The 19,566-nt window shown below is 34.4% G+C and overlaps 1 protein-coding gene across 1 annotated transcript in view; it reads left to right on the forward strand.

Moving 5' to 3' along the window:
- Cdh19 (cadherin 19) overlaps window positions 1-19,566 on the forward strand; it is a 49,183-nt gene that overhangs the window by 11,021 nt on the left and 18,596 nt on the right. The window contains exons 2-7 of the mRNA XM_090353552.1: window positions 5,118-5,408; window positions 8,748-9,042; window positions 14,286-14,405; window positions 15,195-15,359; window positions 18,100-18,284; window positions 19,054-19,307. Of these exons, the coding sequence (XP_090209678.1) occupies window positions 5,220-5,408; window positions 8,748-9,042; window positions 14,286-14,405; window positions 15,195-15,359; window positions 18,100-18,284; window positions 19,054-19,307 (1,208 nt within the window). The 5' untranslated portion in view covers window positions 5,118-5,219. The remainder of the gene's footprint in view (window positions 1-5,117; window positions 5,409-8,747; window positions 9,043-14,285; window positions 14,406-15,194; window positions 15,360-18,099; window positions 18,285-19,053; window positions 19,308-19,566) is intronic.

Here is a 19,566-nt window from a genome sequence, read left to right on the forward strand (position 1 = left end):
CTGTAAGTCTATTTTTTTCTTTTTTGCCCTCAGTCCAGGGGACTGAGAAAAATGCATTTTAAAAGACTATCGAAGAGATGGAAAAGTGAGTTTAGGGGATTTAAGGAGTTAAGGATTTCTAGCCTGCAATTTCTAAACTGTAATCAATCATTTTATTTTATGTATTTTTTTACATTCATGGTCTTTGTTGGGAATATTCTATGCTCCAAACACGGTGCCTTTTAGTTCGCATTCTTCCCCACTGCTCAAGAATCCAGCTTAGATATCCAGCCCAGCAATGAAGACACTTGTCCTGGACATCAGATGGCAAGGCAGAAATAGTCAACCCGAAGTCTGTGCAATGTCAAAGAGGTCACATCTCTAACAATGGAATTAGCTTCAGTCTTAGGGCAACTATTGAACAGGGCTCTTCTGTGACAGTTAATACATAAAACATAGTGCAAAAGAGTTCAAAAACAGGACAGAAGGGTAATTCACTTCCCTGAACCCTCAAGTGAGTGCATTAGAGAAAAGTTGAATTTCAGACTCTGGCCCAGAAATATTACATCTTTCTCACTTAAAAGAAATATGCACACACATTTCTATCTGGATTTACTCCTGTGTGTCTGTGAAAGCCACTGCCATGCCTTTGTGTACTATGTCACCCGTGAGGCTGCTGAGATTTTCTTGATTTTTAAGAGATCACAAATAGGATTAAGTTTCTATATTTATCCATCCACCTTTCTCAGCTTCAACTTTCATCTCCCCCCCCTGCAGTAACTGAATATGCCATTCTGACTGATTTTTCCTTTTCACTTCACCAAGTCTTCAGAACTGGGAGGAAAGAGGCCCTGAAAGAAGATAACATTTTACTACATCTGCTTTAAAAGAGTGGCTCATAAGTTAAAATAAAAGAAGCCCTTGATAGATCTTTATCCAATGTAAATAACATGGTGCAACATTAATGGCAGATGATACAGTGGTAGAAATTTATGCATTTTTTTTCTTTATTTAGTAAAGCAAGGAATGAGATTTTAGTCTTATTTTTACTTCTAACTAAGAACTTGGTATGGGAAAAGTCACTCAAAGCTGTTCAGTCCTTCATAGTATGGTATAATTTTTGAAATGAAAGAAAATATCCTTCATACTAAATTCATGTGTTTTGTTTTGCACATAGATTAATTGATGCTGCATGTGATAACTATTGCATAATTCTTAACACATTAACTATATTAGCCACTCTTATACCAATTTTTCATTTCAGATACATTACATGATTTTGAATGTACAATACATTACAATTTAATCAAACAACAGTGCACATACATAATAGCAACATTGCAATGAATCTAACTATACTGAGAGAATTAACATATGTGATGCCTATATTAAAAAAAAACACAAATTTTAATGACTGAATTTCACTTGACTGGAAAAATATACTCAGAATAGCAAACGTGGGGCTGATACACCACTGCAAGTTACAGTGAGACCATTTCACACAGGACTAGCTGTGAGCATTTTTCTCTAGTTGCCTGGTTTCACCGGGAGTGTGTCTCCTCCAGCATGGCTGACAGCTGCCACGAACCCTCCCTCAACATGGATCTTTATTTGAAGCTTTTCCTTCCCTTAAAACTTGGCCATAATAGAATTAGTTTTAAAAATATAAAACAGTAAACAAAGCCATCATGGCTCTAGTTAGATATAAATAATTCCATTCCTTTGTTCATTTTGCTTCTACAAATATGTATATATTTGACGCTTAAAACTGGAGGGCACTCAGGTCTGATTTTAATACATGCTAAACTTGTATAATGATGGTATCTGACTTTATATTTTCATTTATGAAATATTTCGAATATGGACTTTATCATATTATGCATACATTATCTGTATATATTATGGAAAATGTTTACATATATATATACATATATAAACCCCTAGTAGTCAATGAGGACTAGTGCTTGAAATACTTTCATGTGAGAAAATTTTGATGAATATTTTTGAGCTTTGACTTTTAAACTAATTTCATTTCCTACTGTCATGATGCTTTCTGTAATAAAATTTAATTAAGTTCTTAGCTAGAGTAGGGTCTTGAATCCAACATTTGCATGGAACACAAGCACAATGTATATTTTAAATGCAAATAAGAAACCCGATAGATAGTAAAAAAAAAAGTGTACACTTGGACATGATTAATTAGACAGGACTGTAAAAACTCACACAGTAAATACAATGGAGGCTGTTCTTAGGAGAGGATCACAAGGCTTTAACAGCTTTGTACATATGATCTCATAAAATGGTACTTATTGAAATGAAATTCTAGAAATGGAAGCAAGAGGCTTCTTATACAGTTTGTGGTTCATTTTTAATTTATCGGTACCTTATTCTCATTGACCCCTATTTTTGGTCTCTGTACCTCGTCTTGTATAAAGTTTATCTATTTCTGTATCTTTGTGATCAACTTGAATCATGAATATTGTGTTATACTCTGGGGCAAAGTAACAATGTGGGGGGCTCAGCTATATTTGTAGGTGTATTACAACCGAAGGAATTCCTACATTACAAGCTTCCTTTAGGCTAGCTTTTCCATGCTTGACAAGTCAGCTCTTTTTCTCAAATAATCATTTTACAAGTTATTCTAATTAGCATTAAGCACCATTGTCATATTCTCTTACTTTTGCTCTTCAAAAAAGTAAAGCTACAAGGACTTGTAGTTTTTACTATGTGGGATAAGCACCTTGATGTCTTACTTTCTCTCAAGTGTCTCAGTTCCATATGCATATTTAAGATTTCTTCTTTGATACATTTTCAATAATTTGGACTTGATGTCCCTTGATCTTATTTTTCATATATGTTATATTATGCTGGAATTTTGGGAAATGTTCAGCTTTGTGGTTTTCTAATTTTTTCCACTTCTAAAATATGTGAAATATATATATATATACACACACCCATATACATTAGGTTGTTTGAGGTCATGACTTACTGAAGGTTAATGAAGCTTACTTTTGAAGCTTAATGAAGCTTATTAATGAAGTTTACTTTTTAAAATGTTTCCATCCCTTGCTTTTGCTTTAAGTATTTTTAATTTTATTAGATTTTTTAATGGGCAATGAATAGTGCTTGAAGCATACACAATGCATTTCTATTCACAAATGTTTGTACTTCTGTAGAAGTCTGTTTTAAACAGATTTTGTTTTTGCTTTTTTAATTTCTGTGCTTGGAATATTCAATATTTTGCTCATTTATTAAACATAGAAAATGTCATTTTATTGTCCTGAGATTGTCTGGCAATTTCCATTGAGTTAGTTCTAAGCATGGAATATGCAGCAAAACCTTGCCTTTAAACCATCAAATATACACATAGTTCATTCATTACAGAAGTCAGCAGAAATAAAATTAGTCACTAAACTATCACATATTTCCTTTCATTCTCTGGTTGATACTTGTGTGTCTGTTTTTTGTAATTTTACAGAAAATTGTACATGTAGCAAGGGCAATTATTTACCAGCTATGAAAGTGTGCATTTTAGTATTATCTAAACATTTGACAGTCTATGAATTTCAAATATTCAACCAAAGTCTGAATATCTTCCTGAATTATAGCCTCAAGCTGAATTTCTTCACTGACCTTCCTTAAAGAAACCATTAGCAAAAAAATACCCTGGCTTGAAGAAACTAAAGAGGCCACCTGGAATCTCTGTGTTCTTTTTTAATGAGTGTTTTTAACAACCCTTACTAACAAGGGTGAAAGACCTCAAAATCCTCCTAGGAATTATTCAAAGTCTTGTGCAGAATATTTAAAACAAGATGTTGTAGAAAAACTTCTGGGCTGCTAATGTCTTCCTGATGATTAATATTATATTAAACATTCTTTTAGGTTTCAACAACTTGTTTTTCATTGTTGAGACAAAGAAAGAAACCAAGTCTGGTATTATGGAAGATCAAAGCAGACATGGTAGAAATTTACTTACATAGTTACACATGTAGAGGAGGTGGATTACCAGTGGTGATGCAGACAATTGTTTAGATGAAGCTGAGGGAAGGGGTGGTTCTCAATCTTTTCCATTCCCTCTCTCTTTTCTTTTCATAAAATATTTTATTATCTTCAAGCACTTGCATAAAGAGTCATTGCTATTCAATAAAGCAATTTATGAACACAATGCATCCTGACCAGTGTCAACCTCTTTCATTAGTCTCTCCCATCCTTCCAAACTCACTCCTTTCCTCACTTTTCATCATTGTGTAGGGGATACATTGAATTTTTGACTGCATTCTCCCTCTTCTGCTCTTCATTTATTTATGACCCTCCACTTGATCCCACTTCCTACCTATTCAAGTACCCATTTCCATTCCTTGGTACAATAAGAGCTTCTCAATCTTAATGTCAGTAGGATGAGATTTTTATTTTCACAATGTAAACACTTATGAATGGATGGATACTTTATAGTCCAACCTAACATATGATAAGCTTTTGACCTGGCACTATTGCTTTGTATTTTTTATCTAAGACATCTCTACTCGTTGGTTAAGAAAAGAGGCACTTCTGTAGCTTCACGAATTATGCAAGAATGAAAATCTTGCATGGGCACACAATCCAGTGTATTTTATAGCTCCAATCAAGGGGATTACTAAATTTCTGATGCTTTAAGCTGATTCTTTTTGTCTAATTGCCTACATAAAATAGCAGAAATTAAGAAATTGCTATTGTATGCTTATTTCTATTGCTTTAAAGAGGAGAAATAATGAGTTTTTGTTCTTGTTCTGTTGACTATTTTAATCAGTTGATTTGAGTTTTCAAGGAATTGGCAAGCGAGAGTAAGCACATTAATTGATAATTAAAAAAAACTCCTTCAATATCAGCTATAAATCCAGGACATTAAATAACTTTGAAAACCTCAGAAAAATGTATGATTGTGGTTTAAAGCAAATGGTATCTGAGTAGTTATTTGTACTAATTCCCATGAAATTATTATTGAGCTACAAAATGTAATCTACTAGCTGAATTGGAACATAAATTAAATGTATATTTTATTCCATTTATCGCTGTTACCAAAATTGCAACTTGTCTTTAGCAATTATGTGAGAAAGTGTTCTTTTTTGTAACTCATTTTTCTTTTGTTTTCTGTGCTTTAGGAATATCAAAGATTGCACACAGGAGTCTAAAGGAATATAGGTTCATCGGTGTGACATCCCCTCTCCTGGACAGAGTGCCAGCTGACACCCAGAGACTAGAGAATGAAGAGCTATGCAGGGCTGACTCTCCTGTTGGGCTTTCCTCTCCTGTGGACTTGTCTCACAGCCTGGGAGAGCCCCAGGACTCAGAAGGTGGAGGAAATGGGATCTTACTTGAGAGTAAAGCGTGGCTGGGTGTGGAGTCAATTTTTTGTACAGGAAGAAATGAACATGACACTTCACGTTGGACAGGTATTTATCTTCCCCAAGGGGTATAAGTTATTGTACTGTCACCCAAATCTATTTGCTGCCGAACTTTGGTGTTTGATCAATTCGATACTCACGAGTAAAATAATCAACCTCCAACACAGAATTAATTATTTTGGATTTTGAAAACAACTTTTCAAACCTTAAAATTTTCAGTGTTCATGTTAGATTCCTGTATGGAAATGGAGGCTTTCTTGCCATCGTTTATATATTGATCATGTTATTAGGGTGAAGGGCCATAGAAACTACAGTCAATATAATTCACCAATGCATTTAGCCTAGTTTTATTTTGTGCTACACTAACTAGCGTATGGTTTACCCTCATCAGATTAATACTCTGTTCTTCTACAGCTGATGTTTCAGAAAGCTACCCACTTTTTTTTTAACGTAGGGTTTGTTGTGTCCTGTTTTAAGTACTTTTCTCTCTTTTAAAAAGACAATTAGAACATTGTTATTATAAAGGTCATCTATAGAGGGATTACAATTTCATGAGTCAGGTAATGAGTCCATTTCCTTCCATACATTGTCATGGGTCCCCGGTTCTGTCCCTGTCCTTCCTTCCCATCTTCATTCATGAGTTGTATAGTTCACTCCCTTTGGTGTCCAATGAGCTCTACTGCTGCATTTTGTCACACTTCTTCCCTTGAGTTCTGTACCCTGCTTCCATCCTCCCCACTTGAATACACTATACATAAGGAAAAGAAGGCAAAATCATCAAGAAAATAAAATTTAAATAAAGAGAGTTTGCTTGTTTCCATATCCAGGAGTTCTTTCAATATATATCTGTAGATTAGTGAAGTTGAAGTACAAGAAAAAAATAATTTCAGTGTCTAATTCTATTTTTCTTAATACAAGAGAACATCTTCTATTTCTGGTTTAGGGTTTATTGTTATTTGCGAAAACAGATAATTGAAACACCAGGTACCTCACTGTGGAGCTTTTGACTAGACTGCTGTACAGATATGGGTTTAGCTTGTGTTGTAAGTTAATTGGGCCTGAAGAGTAGAGCAATGGGAGAGTACTGTTGTTTTCCTATTAGTTCTGGAAAGTGTCTGTTGAGGTGACCATTCACCTCTTCTCCCAGCCACTAAATGCACAAGCCCATTTGCCTGAGATTATCTTAGAATCTTAGGCAAACAGAATTTAAAATATTTCTGTATGTGTGGGTATATACAATTGCATCCTATAAATAACATCACTCCTTTCATTTTATGTCTTGCCTGGTGTTAAATCAAATGCATAATGGCATAAATGAATACCTACTCTATTATTATATAAAAATATTGAGGGAAAGATTTCAAGAGATGTTTTTCCTATAAACTAGCTCATGTGGCTAGCATGATATTTAAATAACTGCTTGAAAACAAGCATAAAAAGATGCTTACATGCCTGTAATTAATTAGACAGGATAAAATGCTGCTGATGTAACCCAGAAAACTATTTTATAGACTATTTGTAAAAATACAAATATAACTGGTAAATACAAGAAAATAAATATCACATTGACATTGGACTATGGATAACTGCTGAACTGTGAAAACATGTTTTGAGTACAAGAGTGGCAAATTTCAAAATGCATACCAAAGGGAAGGAAATCAAAAGTTGTTAAACTTTAAGAAGTCTGAAGAAAAAGTACAAGTAATCATTTTGTTTTTCTGTTCTCACATATTTAACATTTACTAAAAATATCCAGCTCATTGGTCTTTTGAAATTGTATTAAAATATATTTATAGTGAGTTTATTCCAAATTATTATTACTAAGTTGAACATTTCATTCTACTATTGAATACCTTCTCAAATGTCATAAATATGATATCACTTGAAACTGTGAATCATTCATTGATCACTTTTTTACTGACTTGAATGCATATTTAATTTAATAAAATTCTTAGAATCCTACCTACTTATAAAATTCCTTCATGTACTACATAATTAAGTCTTATCAAACTGAAGTTATTCAGCAGCGATACTCACTAGATATTATGTTAGAAATGAACTTTACATCATGGGGGGATAGAAGTCAGAAGAGAGAAAAGTGGGAGAAAATGAGGGATGAGTTGACACTGTTCAAAAAGACGTACTCATTACCTGACTTATGTAACAATAACAGTTTTGTGCATCACCTTTATAAAAAAATTTAAATTAAAAAAGTTATAATGTGAAATTAAATGCAAACATTATTTTTCTGAGTTTCATAATATGCCATTGATATTTAATATTTTACTGAAAGGATATCTTATTTGGTTCAGGTATTTTCAAGACTTCTCCCACAATCACAGAGAAACTTATTTATTTTTGAATAATAACACAATTTGTTCTATCAGAAATGTTAGGAAGTTGTTTGGGACTGTGCATCACAATTAACTTGGTATTTTCAGAGCAGCTCTGAATTTGAAGGGCATATTAATGAAACAGGAATGAAAAAAATCAGACACTAACTCAAATAAGCATAATGATGCATAGAAACCACAATGCTTAGTGTGAAAACTTACATATGGAAAATGTACTTACATCTATATAAATTGAACTGATAATTCCTGAAGTCTATGAATAATGAATAAAACAAGCCTATAAAATTGAGAATTAAATAGAATCCACTGAAAATAAAGAGGATATCTTTTCTAGATAAAAATCAATGTTTAAACCTTAGTGTTTCTCATAAGCAAGATTTGATTCAGAATTAGATAGACTTATGATCAAGGCATAAATTGATACAGAAATATGTGATGTTTTGAAAGTTATAATTTTTTCAGTCTTTCTTTTTCTAAACAATATGCCATATCATCTAATATTATGATTATTTAGCAATTTATTTAAGGCAATTTGTTCATTTTAGGTGTGTAATAATACCTGTGTTTATTGAGATAATGATTTGTACATCATGTTCCTTGATTTTTTTCCTATGTATATTTGTTTCCTATGTAATTTTAGACAAGATACAGAACCCCACTGTTTAAGTATATGAATAGCTTTCTCTCCTACCTTTTCTTTTCAAAGACCCAAACTAATACAAGTATTGGAAAATGTGATTGCAGTATCTAAGAAACACCACAATGAAATATACTGCACATCATTACAATGATGTATCATTAAGGAATGATTGTTTTTCTATTGCTATATAACTTCATTAGAATTACCTGTTCAAAATGATAAAACCTACATGTTTCTTCCTATTGGAATTTAACTCCCTGTACTCCTCTTGGACAGACATTTCTGAGCTTATGAATATGGGGAATGATGAAGGCTCAGGAAAACCAAATCATTAACAGTTTGTTTGCTTTTGCAAGGAACCTGGAAACTAATCATCTCTCTTTGCATTTGCAGCTAAGGTCTGACTTAGACAATGGCAACAACTCTTTCCAGTACAAGCTTTCGGGGGCTGGAGCAGGAAGCATTTTTATCATTGATGAAAGAACAGGTGACATATATGCCAAGCAGAAGCTTGATAGGGAGGAACGGTCCCTCTACACGCTGAGAGCGCAGGTAATAGACACCGCCACTGGAAAGGCTGTGGAACCCGAGTCTGAGTTTGTCATCAGAGTGTCGGATATCAATGACAATGAACCAAAATTCCTAGATGAACCTTATGAGGCCCTTGTACCCGAGATGTCTCCAGAAGGTATTGCATGTTCATTTACATCACAGATATATTAGCTTTGACAACATCTTTGAAATTTTGAGCCGATTTGTATACAGGTTAAGGTCTGTGCAATCACTTACAAATCTATTTAAGCAAAGTATTTGCAAAAGTGGATGATGTAGTAAAATTACATTAATTAAATGCTATTAAATTTTTTCTCAGACTCGAAAACAAATCAAAGCATAGATCTGGATTTTTTTTAACCACTGATAAAATTCTACAAACCCCACATGAAAAACTGGGGAAATGGATTCTATAATAATCAGATCTATTGTGCGCATCAAAACAACAGAATAGATGGGCCCAGGGCCTCACGCTTGTAATCTTTTCTACTCATGAAGCTGAAATAGAAGGATCACGTTTAGAAGCTGCCTCAGGGAGGAAGAGTTCTGACGATTCTATCTTCAGTTAAGGAGAAAATATTTGGACTGGAGTGTGGCTTAAGTAATTGAGAAACAGGTGTGAGTGAAAATTGTGAGCAGGAGCAAAAGGCTGTGGGTTCAAGATTCATTACCTTCACAAGAAAGAAGGAAGAAGAGGGAGAGAGAGGGGAGAAGGATGGAAGAAAGAAGGGAGAGAGAAAGAGAAAGGGAGGAAGGGAGGAAGGAAGGAAGGAAGGAAGGAAGGAAGGAAGGAAGGAAGGAAGGAAGGAAGGAAGGCAGGAAGGCAGGAAGGAAGGAAGGAAGGAAGGCAGGAAGGAAGGAAGGAGGAAAGGAAAAAGAAAGAGAAAAAGGAAGGAAGGTATGGAACACAAAATTCTCAAGTTTCTTTTCAACTCTCATTCTGTTTTCATTGATCATTTATACTACATATATATATATATGAGTAATTTGGCAGGATATATGAATTTACTATCTTGAAAAACAGACATGCTTTTGTAGTAGAGAGTTATGGTTATGCAAAAGTCCTCCCAGTTGGTAAAAAAAATAACAACTGATAATTTAACAGATAGGACACTTTATTTCCAGAATACATAATCTAGACAACTATATTATGCACCAATATCATCTTAAATTATGCTAGCATGCTCTAAGACTGCATTACTTAGATACTTGATTTGTTATCCAATGATTCTCACATTTCGTATTGATGTATTTGCCTTTTTTTTTTTAGCCTTCAAAATTCCAGGTAGAATTTCAAGGTGCCACTGTACATTGTTCAGTCTTTATCTAGACTACAAAGTATGCAATCTGCATTGAAACAAATTATCATTAATTATGAGAATCTTTAAAACATATCCATTAGCTGTGTCAGGAAATAGTCCAATGCCCTTCCTCTTCCTGCGGATCTCCTACTCTAATTCCTAATTCCTCCCCGCTTCTTCTGCATGTTCTTATGTTCCTCTATTTTCATTTCTACTCTCTTCATCCATTGCCTTGTTCCAACTAGCATACTTTAGTCATAATATGTACCAAATATTTTTCATATGAGAATGGAGTTGTAAAATACCAATGGCATATGCATTCCAGCATTTAGTATTAAATTAAATGAACAAATGAGAAGTAGCTGTAAATTGTGATAATTACTGATAAGATATGGAATACAGCTGATAAACATAAGTGGCTTATGATGGTGATTAATTGCTTAGGGAAACAGGGCACATTTTATGAGAGAAATTGCAAAGAAAGTGGCACTCATCAGCCAGCTTCATTTTGGAGTGTCTTCATTTGATTACTTTTGCTCCACTATTTGTTATTATTTATGAGTTTCCAGGATATATTTTGGTCCATGTATACACTTCTGTATTATTCATACATGGGTTTGAATATAGTGTAAGGATCGCTGATGGCCTTTATGTCTGAAATGCATTTGCTTCCAAAGGTGAGCTCTCAAGGGGAGTGGGGATAAAATAGGATGCTCCCACTTGCCACTCTGGGTAGCAAAGTTATTTTCTCTCCTTTATGCAAAACTATATGTGGCATTAGAGCGGGAGACACAGTGGTCCTGGGAAGAGCTCGATCAAATGAGGGAGCTCCGTGATGCCCACAAGGACGCAATCACTGCAGAAGAGATATGGTAGTTGGGGAAAACGTCACTACCGATGTGAATCATAGAATGGTTTTACTGTGTGGACAGTTATTCTTGCCCCGAAGGACTGCAGGTGCATTGCTAAGTACTGACTCATCATTCTCAATATTTTAATGACCTCCAGGACATGGAAGCAAGAGCTTAATTATGAGTAATTGCTGTTTTTAATGTACTATCTTTTTCTCTCTTCTCTTGTGCTGCCCTTTGGTTAATCTCATATTGTTATAGTATCTGACTTTGTTACCTGGTATATTATATGTATATATATATATGTTTATTTGAAATAGAAGGGGAAAATGAGGGGAGGGGGAAGGGGGATGGGAGAGAAATGGGAACAAAAACATGAGAAGGGGTAGCAATATTTGAGACATAATGCAGCTTCTATCTGGCGAATATAATTGTAACCACTCTATACATTAAAAGTATTTTCAATTAAAATCTACAGCCTTTTTATGGACTTTTGCAGTGCCTAAACAATATAATACCAACTAGGTAACTCTCACTTTCTTGATAATAATTTTCCCTCTTATTTTTCCTATACAAAATTACCCACATATATTACGTCTTTTACTGCTAGAATAACAAAGAAGATATTTAAAATAAGTTAGTATATTATCCAATGATTTAATCAACCTTCTTTGGTTGGTTATATCAGTAAAAAGACACAGTTGTGCAGAGAAGGATTTGATATAAGCACTGAACACTTATCGTCATGTAAACTTAAAATCTACACAGGGAAATGTATTTTCTACAGCTCAGAGATATCCTTGGTACTTTAACAAATTAGGTCAAATCTCTGTCTGAAACAGCATAATTAAATAAATATTTATAATTAACCTGTTGTGAATCATAATTAGTGATGACATCATTTATTATGTATGTAAAATAAAATGTAGAACCTATTAAAATTTGGTTTAGATTTTTCTACATGTTTTGTCAGTCCTGGGGCTTGAATTCTAAGCCTGGACCTGGTCCTTGGGCTTTCCCAGGGCTAGAGCTCTATCTCTTGAACTACAGCACCACTTTTGATTTTTTTTCTGGGTATGTGATGCCAAGGAATCAAACTCAAGGCTTCGTGCATGCTAGGCAAGCACTCTACCACTAGGTCACACTCCTGGCCTCATTTTAGGTTTTTGTAAGGAGGAAAGTTCACTACTAACTTCTTACCCCACTTACTGGTGTTTTACCTGATGAATACCGTGCATAATTTTTTTCATAGTAGAAAACACACCTCATTTCAACACTAGCAATTGTCTAGTATTTCTTTTATTTATATGAACCATTTTACTCATCATCAATTTCAGATTTTTTTAAAAATATTTTTAAGAGGAAATAATTTCCCATTAATTTAAAAAGGCATTTTAGATTCGTATAAAAATGAAGTTGACTATACTGAATTATATAATTATTAGAGAATTTTTCTAGATTGCCAAATTCACTGCTTTACAAAGAGAAAATTTAGCTTAATAATATTTACCATCAACTTAATATAAATACATCATATTATACTAGAATGATCAACGTTATTAAGTGAATACTTATTTAAATAACTTCATTTATTTCTCAAGAGATTGAAAAGGTTTTCCTTGAAATTCGTCATGTTAAAAATTAGTAGACAATTACCTTAACCACTCAGAGATGAGAAAGATGAAAGGGGAAATACTGATCAAAATACATTGGGTTAGCAATGTATCATAAAATTGGTTTCTAATGTTCATATACTTTAGAAGGTGAAGAAGAGTGAGTACATTGTTCTTACATTTTTCTGAATGCATTGTTTTCACACATGTGGTTAGTTTAACATAAATTCTACCATCTCATATTTTAAAAAGGAGCAGTGTAAATGATAAAACAAAATGATAACAACAATGACCTAGTATTCAGTGGGTTTTGGTTGGAAAAACAAAAATAATTGAGAAAATAGTTTCCAGAATTAAGGTGTCGAGTCTGAAAATGTCAGAGTCCTGAATTTTAGTTGGAGATTCTAGATTGTATGGTAATTGTATTTCAAATATAAATGCAGTAACCATGGATCAATTCAGTAATTCCCACCTAAACAACAGCCTTAATGTTTATAAAACTCAGTCTCATTGTGAAGCTAATTAGAGGAACTTATGTACCTATTTTAAATAGTAATACGATCACCGAATCCTCTAAACAACTTTTACATATTTCGTACTTGTCCCAATCACAGATTTGGAGTGTGTAGAAAATCATTTTAAATATTGTGCTTTAAATTTGAATAATCAACATCTCAACGAACTTTATTTAGGATGAACAACTCTGCAAGTTTAAGTAGCAACCTAGTTAGGTGATTTACATCTCACTGCGCAGGGAATCTTGTTAACCTTCACACCACTGAATTTAAAACTGAAAAAATATTACATTCTAAAGTAAATGAGCCATCTTGAACCTTTTGTTAGAATGGTGTCATTCAGACAATAAACTGGAACATGCAATGATACATTTTAGTGGTCAGTGCTAAATGTAGGCTTTAATTACACAATGTCTGTGTTGCAGGTGACTTTCCTCTAGCCTGCCTGGTATCTAAATTAATAGACACCTAAAAACCCGTCATACTTTTATGTGGATATGTGTAGGTGGATATGCTTCCCATGCTCACAGTGAAAAAAAATATTCTTTGAAAGCCTCATTTGGCAAAGTTTTGTTTCCATTGTTGAATTTAAGATGTGAATGAGCAGCATTCAGCCTTCTGCAAAGCAGCAGCTAATTCATCATTCATCTGTTACATTGTAATCTTTCCATCTGTATCATAAAAAGGAAAAATCAAATTATAATAGTAATTTACAAAGAAAGTGCTGGCTTCCACTAGAGTATTTGATGACACAAGATTACATCTGGCGACTCTTTAATGAGGTTTTCATATGTTCTGTGACTATGAAAATGACTTAACCAAAACACTATAACTGATAGCTTTAAAGATTCATGAGCTTACTAGAAAGCTATCATTAATAATTTAAATTTCCACTTGTGTAAATGTCCCTCACGAGTAATATAGTAAATTAATGTTAGTATACACATGTTCATATTTCATAAATAGAGGCAATTTAGAAGATGGTGATAGGTCATTAGGTCAAATAAAGAGTGCTTTGTGAGCTGGAATCCTTTTTGGATAAATCAGGGTTTTAATTTAATTGAATTTAATTTCCTGCCAATGTGTGTTTGCTACCCAGGATCATTCGTCATCCGAGTGACTGCAAGTGATGCAGATGATCCTGACACTGGCAATAACGCCCGCCTCCTGTACAGCCTGCTTCAGGGCCAGGCCTACTTTTCCATTGAGCCAACCACAGGTATCTTTGAATAAAGCATGATGGAATTCAACAGGTGGCATTTCAATAAGTAAATAAATACGTGCACAGTTATTGCTAAATATTTAATTACTAAATATTTAATTACTGGTGGTCTTTAAACTGCTTTTCTAAAATGAGGCAATTGGGTTTTCTACAAGTCAATTTAAAAGTATGGAGAAAAGACACAAGAAATTGATGAAAGGTGTTATCTGAAAGACCTGTATGCATATGAAAGAACTGTATGCATACAAAAACACTTGACCTCAACTATCATATGAGAAGAAAAAAAAACCCACAGGGAGATAGATATATCTGCAACATAATGGATTAAATTATAAGACTGAATTATGACTATGTATGAACTTTCTTGTAGAAAGTTCAGTATTTTCCAATTTTTATTCATTTTATACTTTGATTCTCTTTAGCGATGGCTTCAACAATTTGCACTGACCAGTTGAAGTTGAGTATGTCCTGAAATATTTAGATTATATATGTGTATATATAGTATATATATATATTTTATACTATATAGTATGTGTATGTGTAGCATATATTCATGCATAGTTATGTGATTAATTTGAAAAATATTCTGAAATATTTTTGTGTTCAAAATGTAGACTAAGCATATATGTTTTTTAAGAAGCACATACTCTTTAGAAATAAAAGCATACAATTTATATTGATTGCTAAATAGTATCAGAAGTGCCAAAGTACTGAAATTTTCTGTGTGTGTTTTGACAATGTGGTCATTGAGGAAATAATGATTGGAATTTTGTTGCATATTTAAAGGAGTCATAAGGATATCTTCCACAATGGATAGAGAACTACAAGATGAATACGTGGTGATTATTCAAGCCAAAGACATGCTTGGTCTGCCTGGATCCCTGTCTGCGACAACAAGTGTACTAATTAAACTTTCAGATATTAATGACAATAAACCAATATTTAAAGAAAGTAAGTACAAGCAATCTGAAGTCTAGTTGCAGTGGGAATATAAGTTGCTTGATTATACTCACATTTGTCAATGATGACATTAAAAAAGCAGTGCTTTGCCACAAGAATTATGATAAATACAATAGGATAAGTGGTAATTATAAGGAGTAGCTTTTTCATTAGCGTGAAAAGTCAATTTGAAATGAAGAAAAAAAAAGACATGCTACTACTATTCCTGTAACAATGGATTGCCAGTTATCCTAGCTTCTGTTATATTAACATATCTGTTATTGTTCCTCCGAGATTTCCTTCAGGGATGTATTCCTTCTGTATTGCATAGGGGAGATTCCATTTTCCTGTTCTTTCACTCTTGGTCAAAGTCGGTTCATTTCCGAATGAGTAGACTGAGTTTGCATTCCATCAGCAGTTTTATTTCCTCCTCTCAAGGAAAATATAGCTTTGCCATTTGGTGGATAATGGTGGGGATGCCTTTGTGGGATCATTCTGCATACCACAAATGAGGATCGAAGATAATAATTTTCTTCCATTCTTATAGATAAAAGAAGCTTCATTCGCACATACATCCATACACACATATCATGTGATGAACCTGGAAAAAATAATTTTGTAACAATAACTTGGGCAGCTTTTTTTTTCTTTAGTTCTTTTTTTAATACCAAAATCTCAATCTGCCTAAGTGCTTGTTGGGTCTGTGCTCTTTACACAGGCCTGGATGCTTTGCTTTGTCTCAACTTTGTTTCTACCATATTGCCTCTAACTGTCCTCTTCATGTCTCCTTGTATTTTGTTATTGACAAAAATCTCTAATCAAGTTTCTATGCTTGCACCCTATAACACAACATTTTCTGTATTTCATCTCAAATTTGGTGATATTGTTAAAAAATACCTGTCAGATCTTTTCATTCCATGCCTTCCAGCCTTACAGTAATGATCAAAACCCTGAGTGCAAGCTAACTGATCCTGTGTTTCAAAACTATCCAGGATTACGGTCCCCTCCCTTCCCCCAGCCCCCAGTTCTATCTAGGAATTAATCTACATCTATTCTGCCCTGTCTTTCTGGAAAATCCACCCAAGCTAATCTTCTCTCTTCCCAGTATACACAAGTTTTTGTTTTTGTGAAACTTTGCTCACTACTTTACTTCCGATCTTATCCTAGAATCAGGGCTTCCTTGAACAAATTCTATCCAAATATTATCACAGTATTGTCTTCATACTTACACCAATCTGGTTTGTCTGCTACATTTCCAAGAAGATTCTCTGGGGGCATGCTGTTCACAGTGCTCACTGTTGGGCCCCCACATCCAGTGTATCAGGGCTTGGTAAAGGATAGGTGTTAATTTTTTTTGGTGGGTCTTGTGGGCTTGAACTCTGGGAGTGGGCACTGTCCCTGAGCTCTTCAGCTCAAGGCTGCCACCCTATTCCTTGAGCGACAGCCCCACTTCCCATTTCCTATGGTTAATTGGAGATAAGAATCTCATCATCTTTAGTGCCTGGTCTAACTTTGAACTGTGATCCTCAGATCTCAGCCTCCAGAGTGGCTAGGATTACAGGTATTTTTGAAGATCTGTATCAATGTGTGGAAACTATACAGACCAAGAAGAATGTAGAATTATTTTTATTTACGATTGAAAGACAGTGATTTAACACAAACTTATAATGGTTCAGTGGAGTATTTTGTCATGTTTCTAATTAAGTCACTGTTTTATCCAGATTAATTGGTAATTTTTAATTTCCATAATTAAATAAGGGATCATTATTTTCCAACAGTGGAAGAAAATTAAGCAGTAAGGTATGAGCAATATTTCTCCCTTGTTTAAAAATATTGCAAAAGTCTTAAAATACATTTTGTGAGGTAACTTGCTGTGGCTTTGAAAGCCAACCAACACTTCTGTAAATATTTTGTTGTAAACTTTTTAAACTCTTAGAAAGTCTCATACTTTGTAATATAGATGTTTGTGATTACTTTCTACACTTCAGAAAACAATATAAGCAATACTTTTATAATAGCATAGACATTTATTAAGTTTAACCTATTCCTTCAGGGGAAAAAGAAGGAAAAGTTCAATAATCTCTATTTTTTCACTAGTTAATGCATTTGCCACCATTATCTCTCCTCACTTTAAAAGTTTTAGTTTTTCTACTTTTATATTTTAAACTTAGCTAATGTGTATAACCTCTCATCACAAAATGAAACTTTTGTAACTAGGACTCAGTTAGTTTAGTCAGGTAGTTTAGTTTTCCTTCCATATATATATATACATATATACATATATATATATATCAGTCCTCAAAAGTTCTTACTTTATTGTAAAGATGGGTTTGTTTTTAACATCAGGTATTGATCTATTGATCTTTTTTATCAAATTTAATTAAGAATCATTGTCTGAGAAGCAAAAAATACACCAAATTTGTCCAATAGGTTAGCTTATAAACAAAAGTTTGGGGTTACATGGCTTATTGATAAGATTGGTAAGACATGTTGAAGAAAGGATGGTAGAGATTCAGAAAGCATGTGAGGGAAATGTTTAGATTTCAGAGTAAAAGTAGAAAGTACACACTCATTTGTATGCAAATATGCAGAAGCACAAAACCATGCACATGCTTTGTAAGAGAAAAAAAGGGCATTATGTTCAAAATAAGTGACTAGAAGAATAGAATCAATCTTCTTGCAGTTCAGGTATAAATCATATTATAATTTGGAACTGTTTATCTTGAGCATGAAAAAAAAATTGTGTTTGAAGGTTTGTACCGACTCTCTGTCTCTGAATCTGCACCCACTGGGACTTCCATCGGAAAAATTCTTGCCTATGATGATGACATAGGAGAGAACGCAGAAATGCATTACCGCATTGAGAATGATAATTCACAGACATTCGACATCATCACCAATGACGAGACCCAGGAGGGAATAGTGATATTGAAAAGGGTAAGCTTAATTCAAAGTCATTCGCTTGGCAGAACAATACGAAATCTAATCATAAGTAGCCTGGTGTTATTTTGTGAAGTTCGTTAGTATTTTACTTTAATAAGTAATTTTAGACTTATGTTTTTAACATATTTTTATTGCAATTAATAAAAGGGTTGCATTATATTCACCATATAGAAGGTGCATTACTTCACAAGCACTGATACCCTTTCTCATGTCTTTGTCCCCATTTCCCTCCCTTATCCCCTCCCATCATCTTGTGTTCCCCCCTTCCCTTCCCTATTTCAAATAACCAAATAAACGTATATATAATATACCACATAACAAGGTAAGATACTGTGACAATATGAGAATAACCAAGGGACAACAAAAGAGATGAGAAATAACATAGTATTAAGACTCAACATTAAGATTCATAGGAACATAGGCTCAATGGTTTCCCTCATTTGTCATAATCAGTAGAAACCTTGGGCTCTTCTAGCAGAGATTTACAATAGAGCAAAACCTAGATCCATAAGGCCACATAGGATGAGGCTAAATGAAAGGACCTCCAGGATATAAAAACCAGAGCCATATAATGTGTGATTGAATTTTTTTTTTGCTTGGGGAGAAATTAGGTCAGAGATAAGGAGCTTGTTTTCAGAAAGCTTCTTTAATTACACCAAGTACTTAAAACTATGTATATATTTTCTTGCTGAGAGACAAGCCCGGTCCCTCATGAGTTCTGATTCCTCAGCCCTGTATCCTGACTGCCATGCCTGTCTTGCAGCAGCTGGACTTTGAGCAGCAGAGCCACTATGGAGTCCGCGTCCGGGTGGGGAACCCCGGCGTGGAGGCGCACCTGCTCCCCCTCCACGCGGACGCCTCCACCACCTTCCTGGCCATCCAAGTGGAGGATGAGGACGAGCCACCCGTCTTCCGGGTCCCGCATTACGTCTTCCAGATCCTGGAGGAAAACCCGGGTGGAGCCTTGGTTGGAGAAGTGTCAGCCACAGACCCAGATCACAGGAAATCTCCTATCAGGTAGAACCCACGCGCGGGGCTCCCACAGCTAAGCCTGGAGTGTGAAACCAACTCCTCCCGTCGGTGACACTGCAGTGGCAGGCATCCCGACTGGACTTCAGCGAAGTGGACTCTTGATCAAAACGGTCGGGAGAGAAACACAATGAGGAAGAAAAAGCAAATGATTAAAAAACAACAACCCTCCCATTTGTTCTTTCTGAAACAAAGTTGGTAGATCTTTGATGCACATAAATGCTTTATAACCAAAATAATTCTGAAA

The sequence above is a fragment of the Megascapheus bottae genome, chromosome 19 (assembly GCF_031878675.1).
Source record: "Megascapheus bottae isolate mThoBot1 chromosome 19, mThoBot2.hap1, whole genome shotgun sequence".
Lineage (NCBI taxonomy): Eukaryota > Metazoa > Chordata > Mammalia > Rodentia > Geomyidae > Megascapheus > Megascapheus bottae.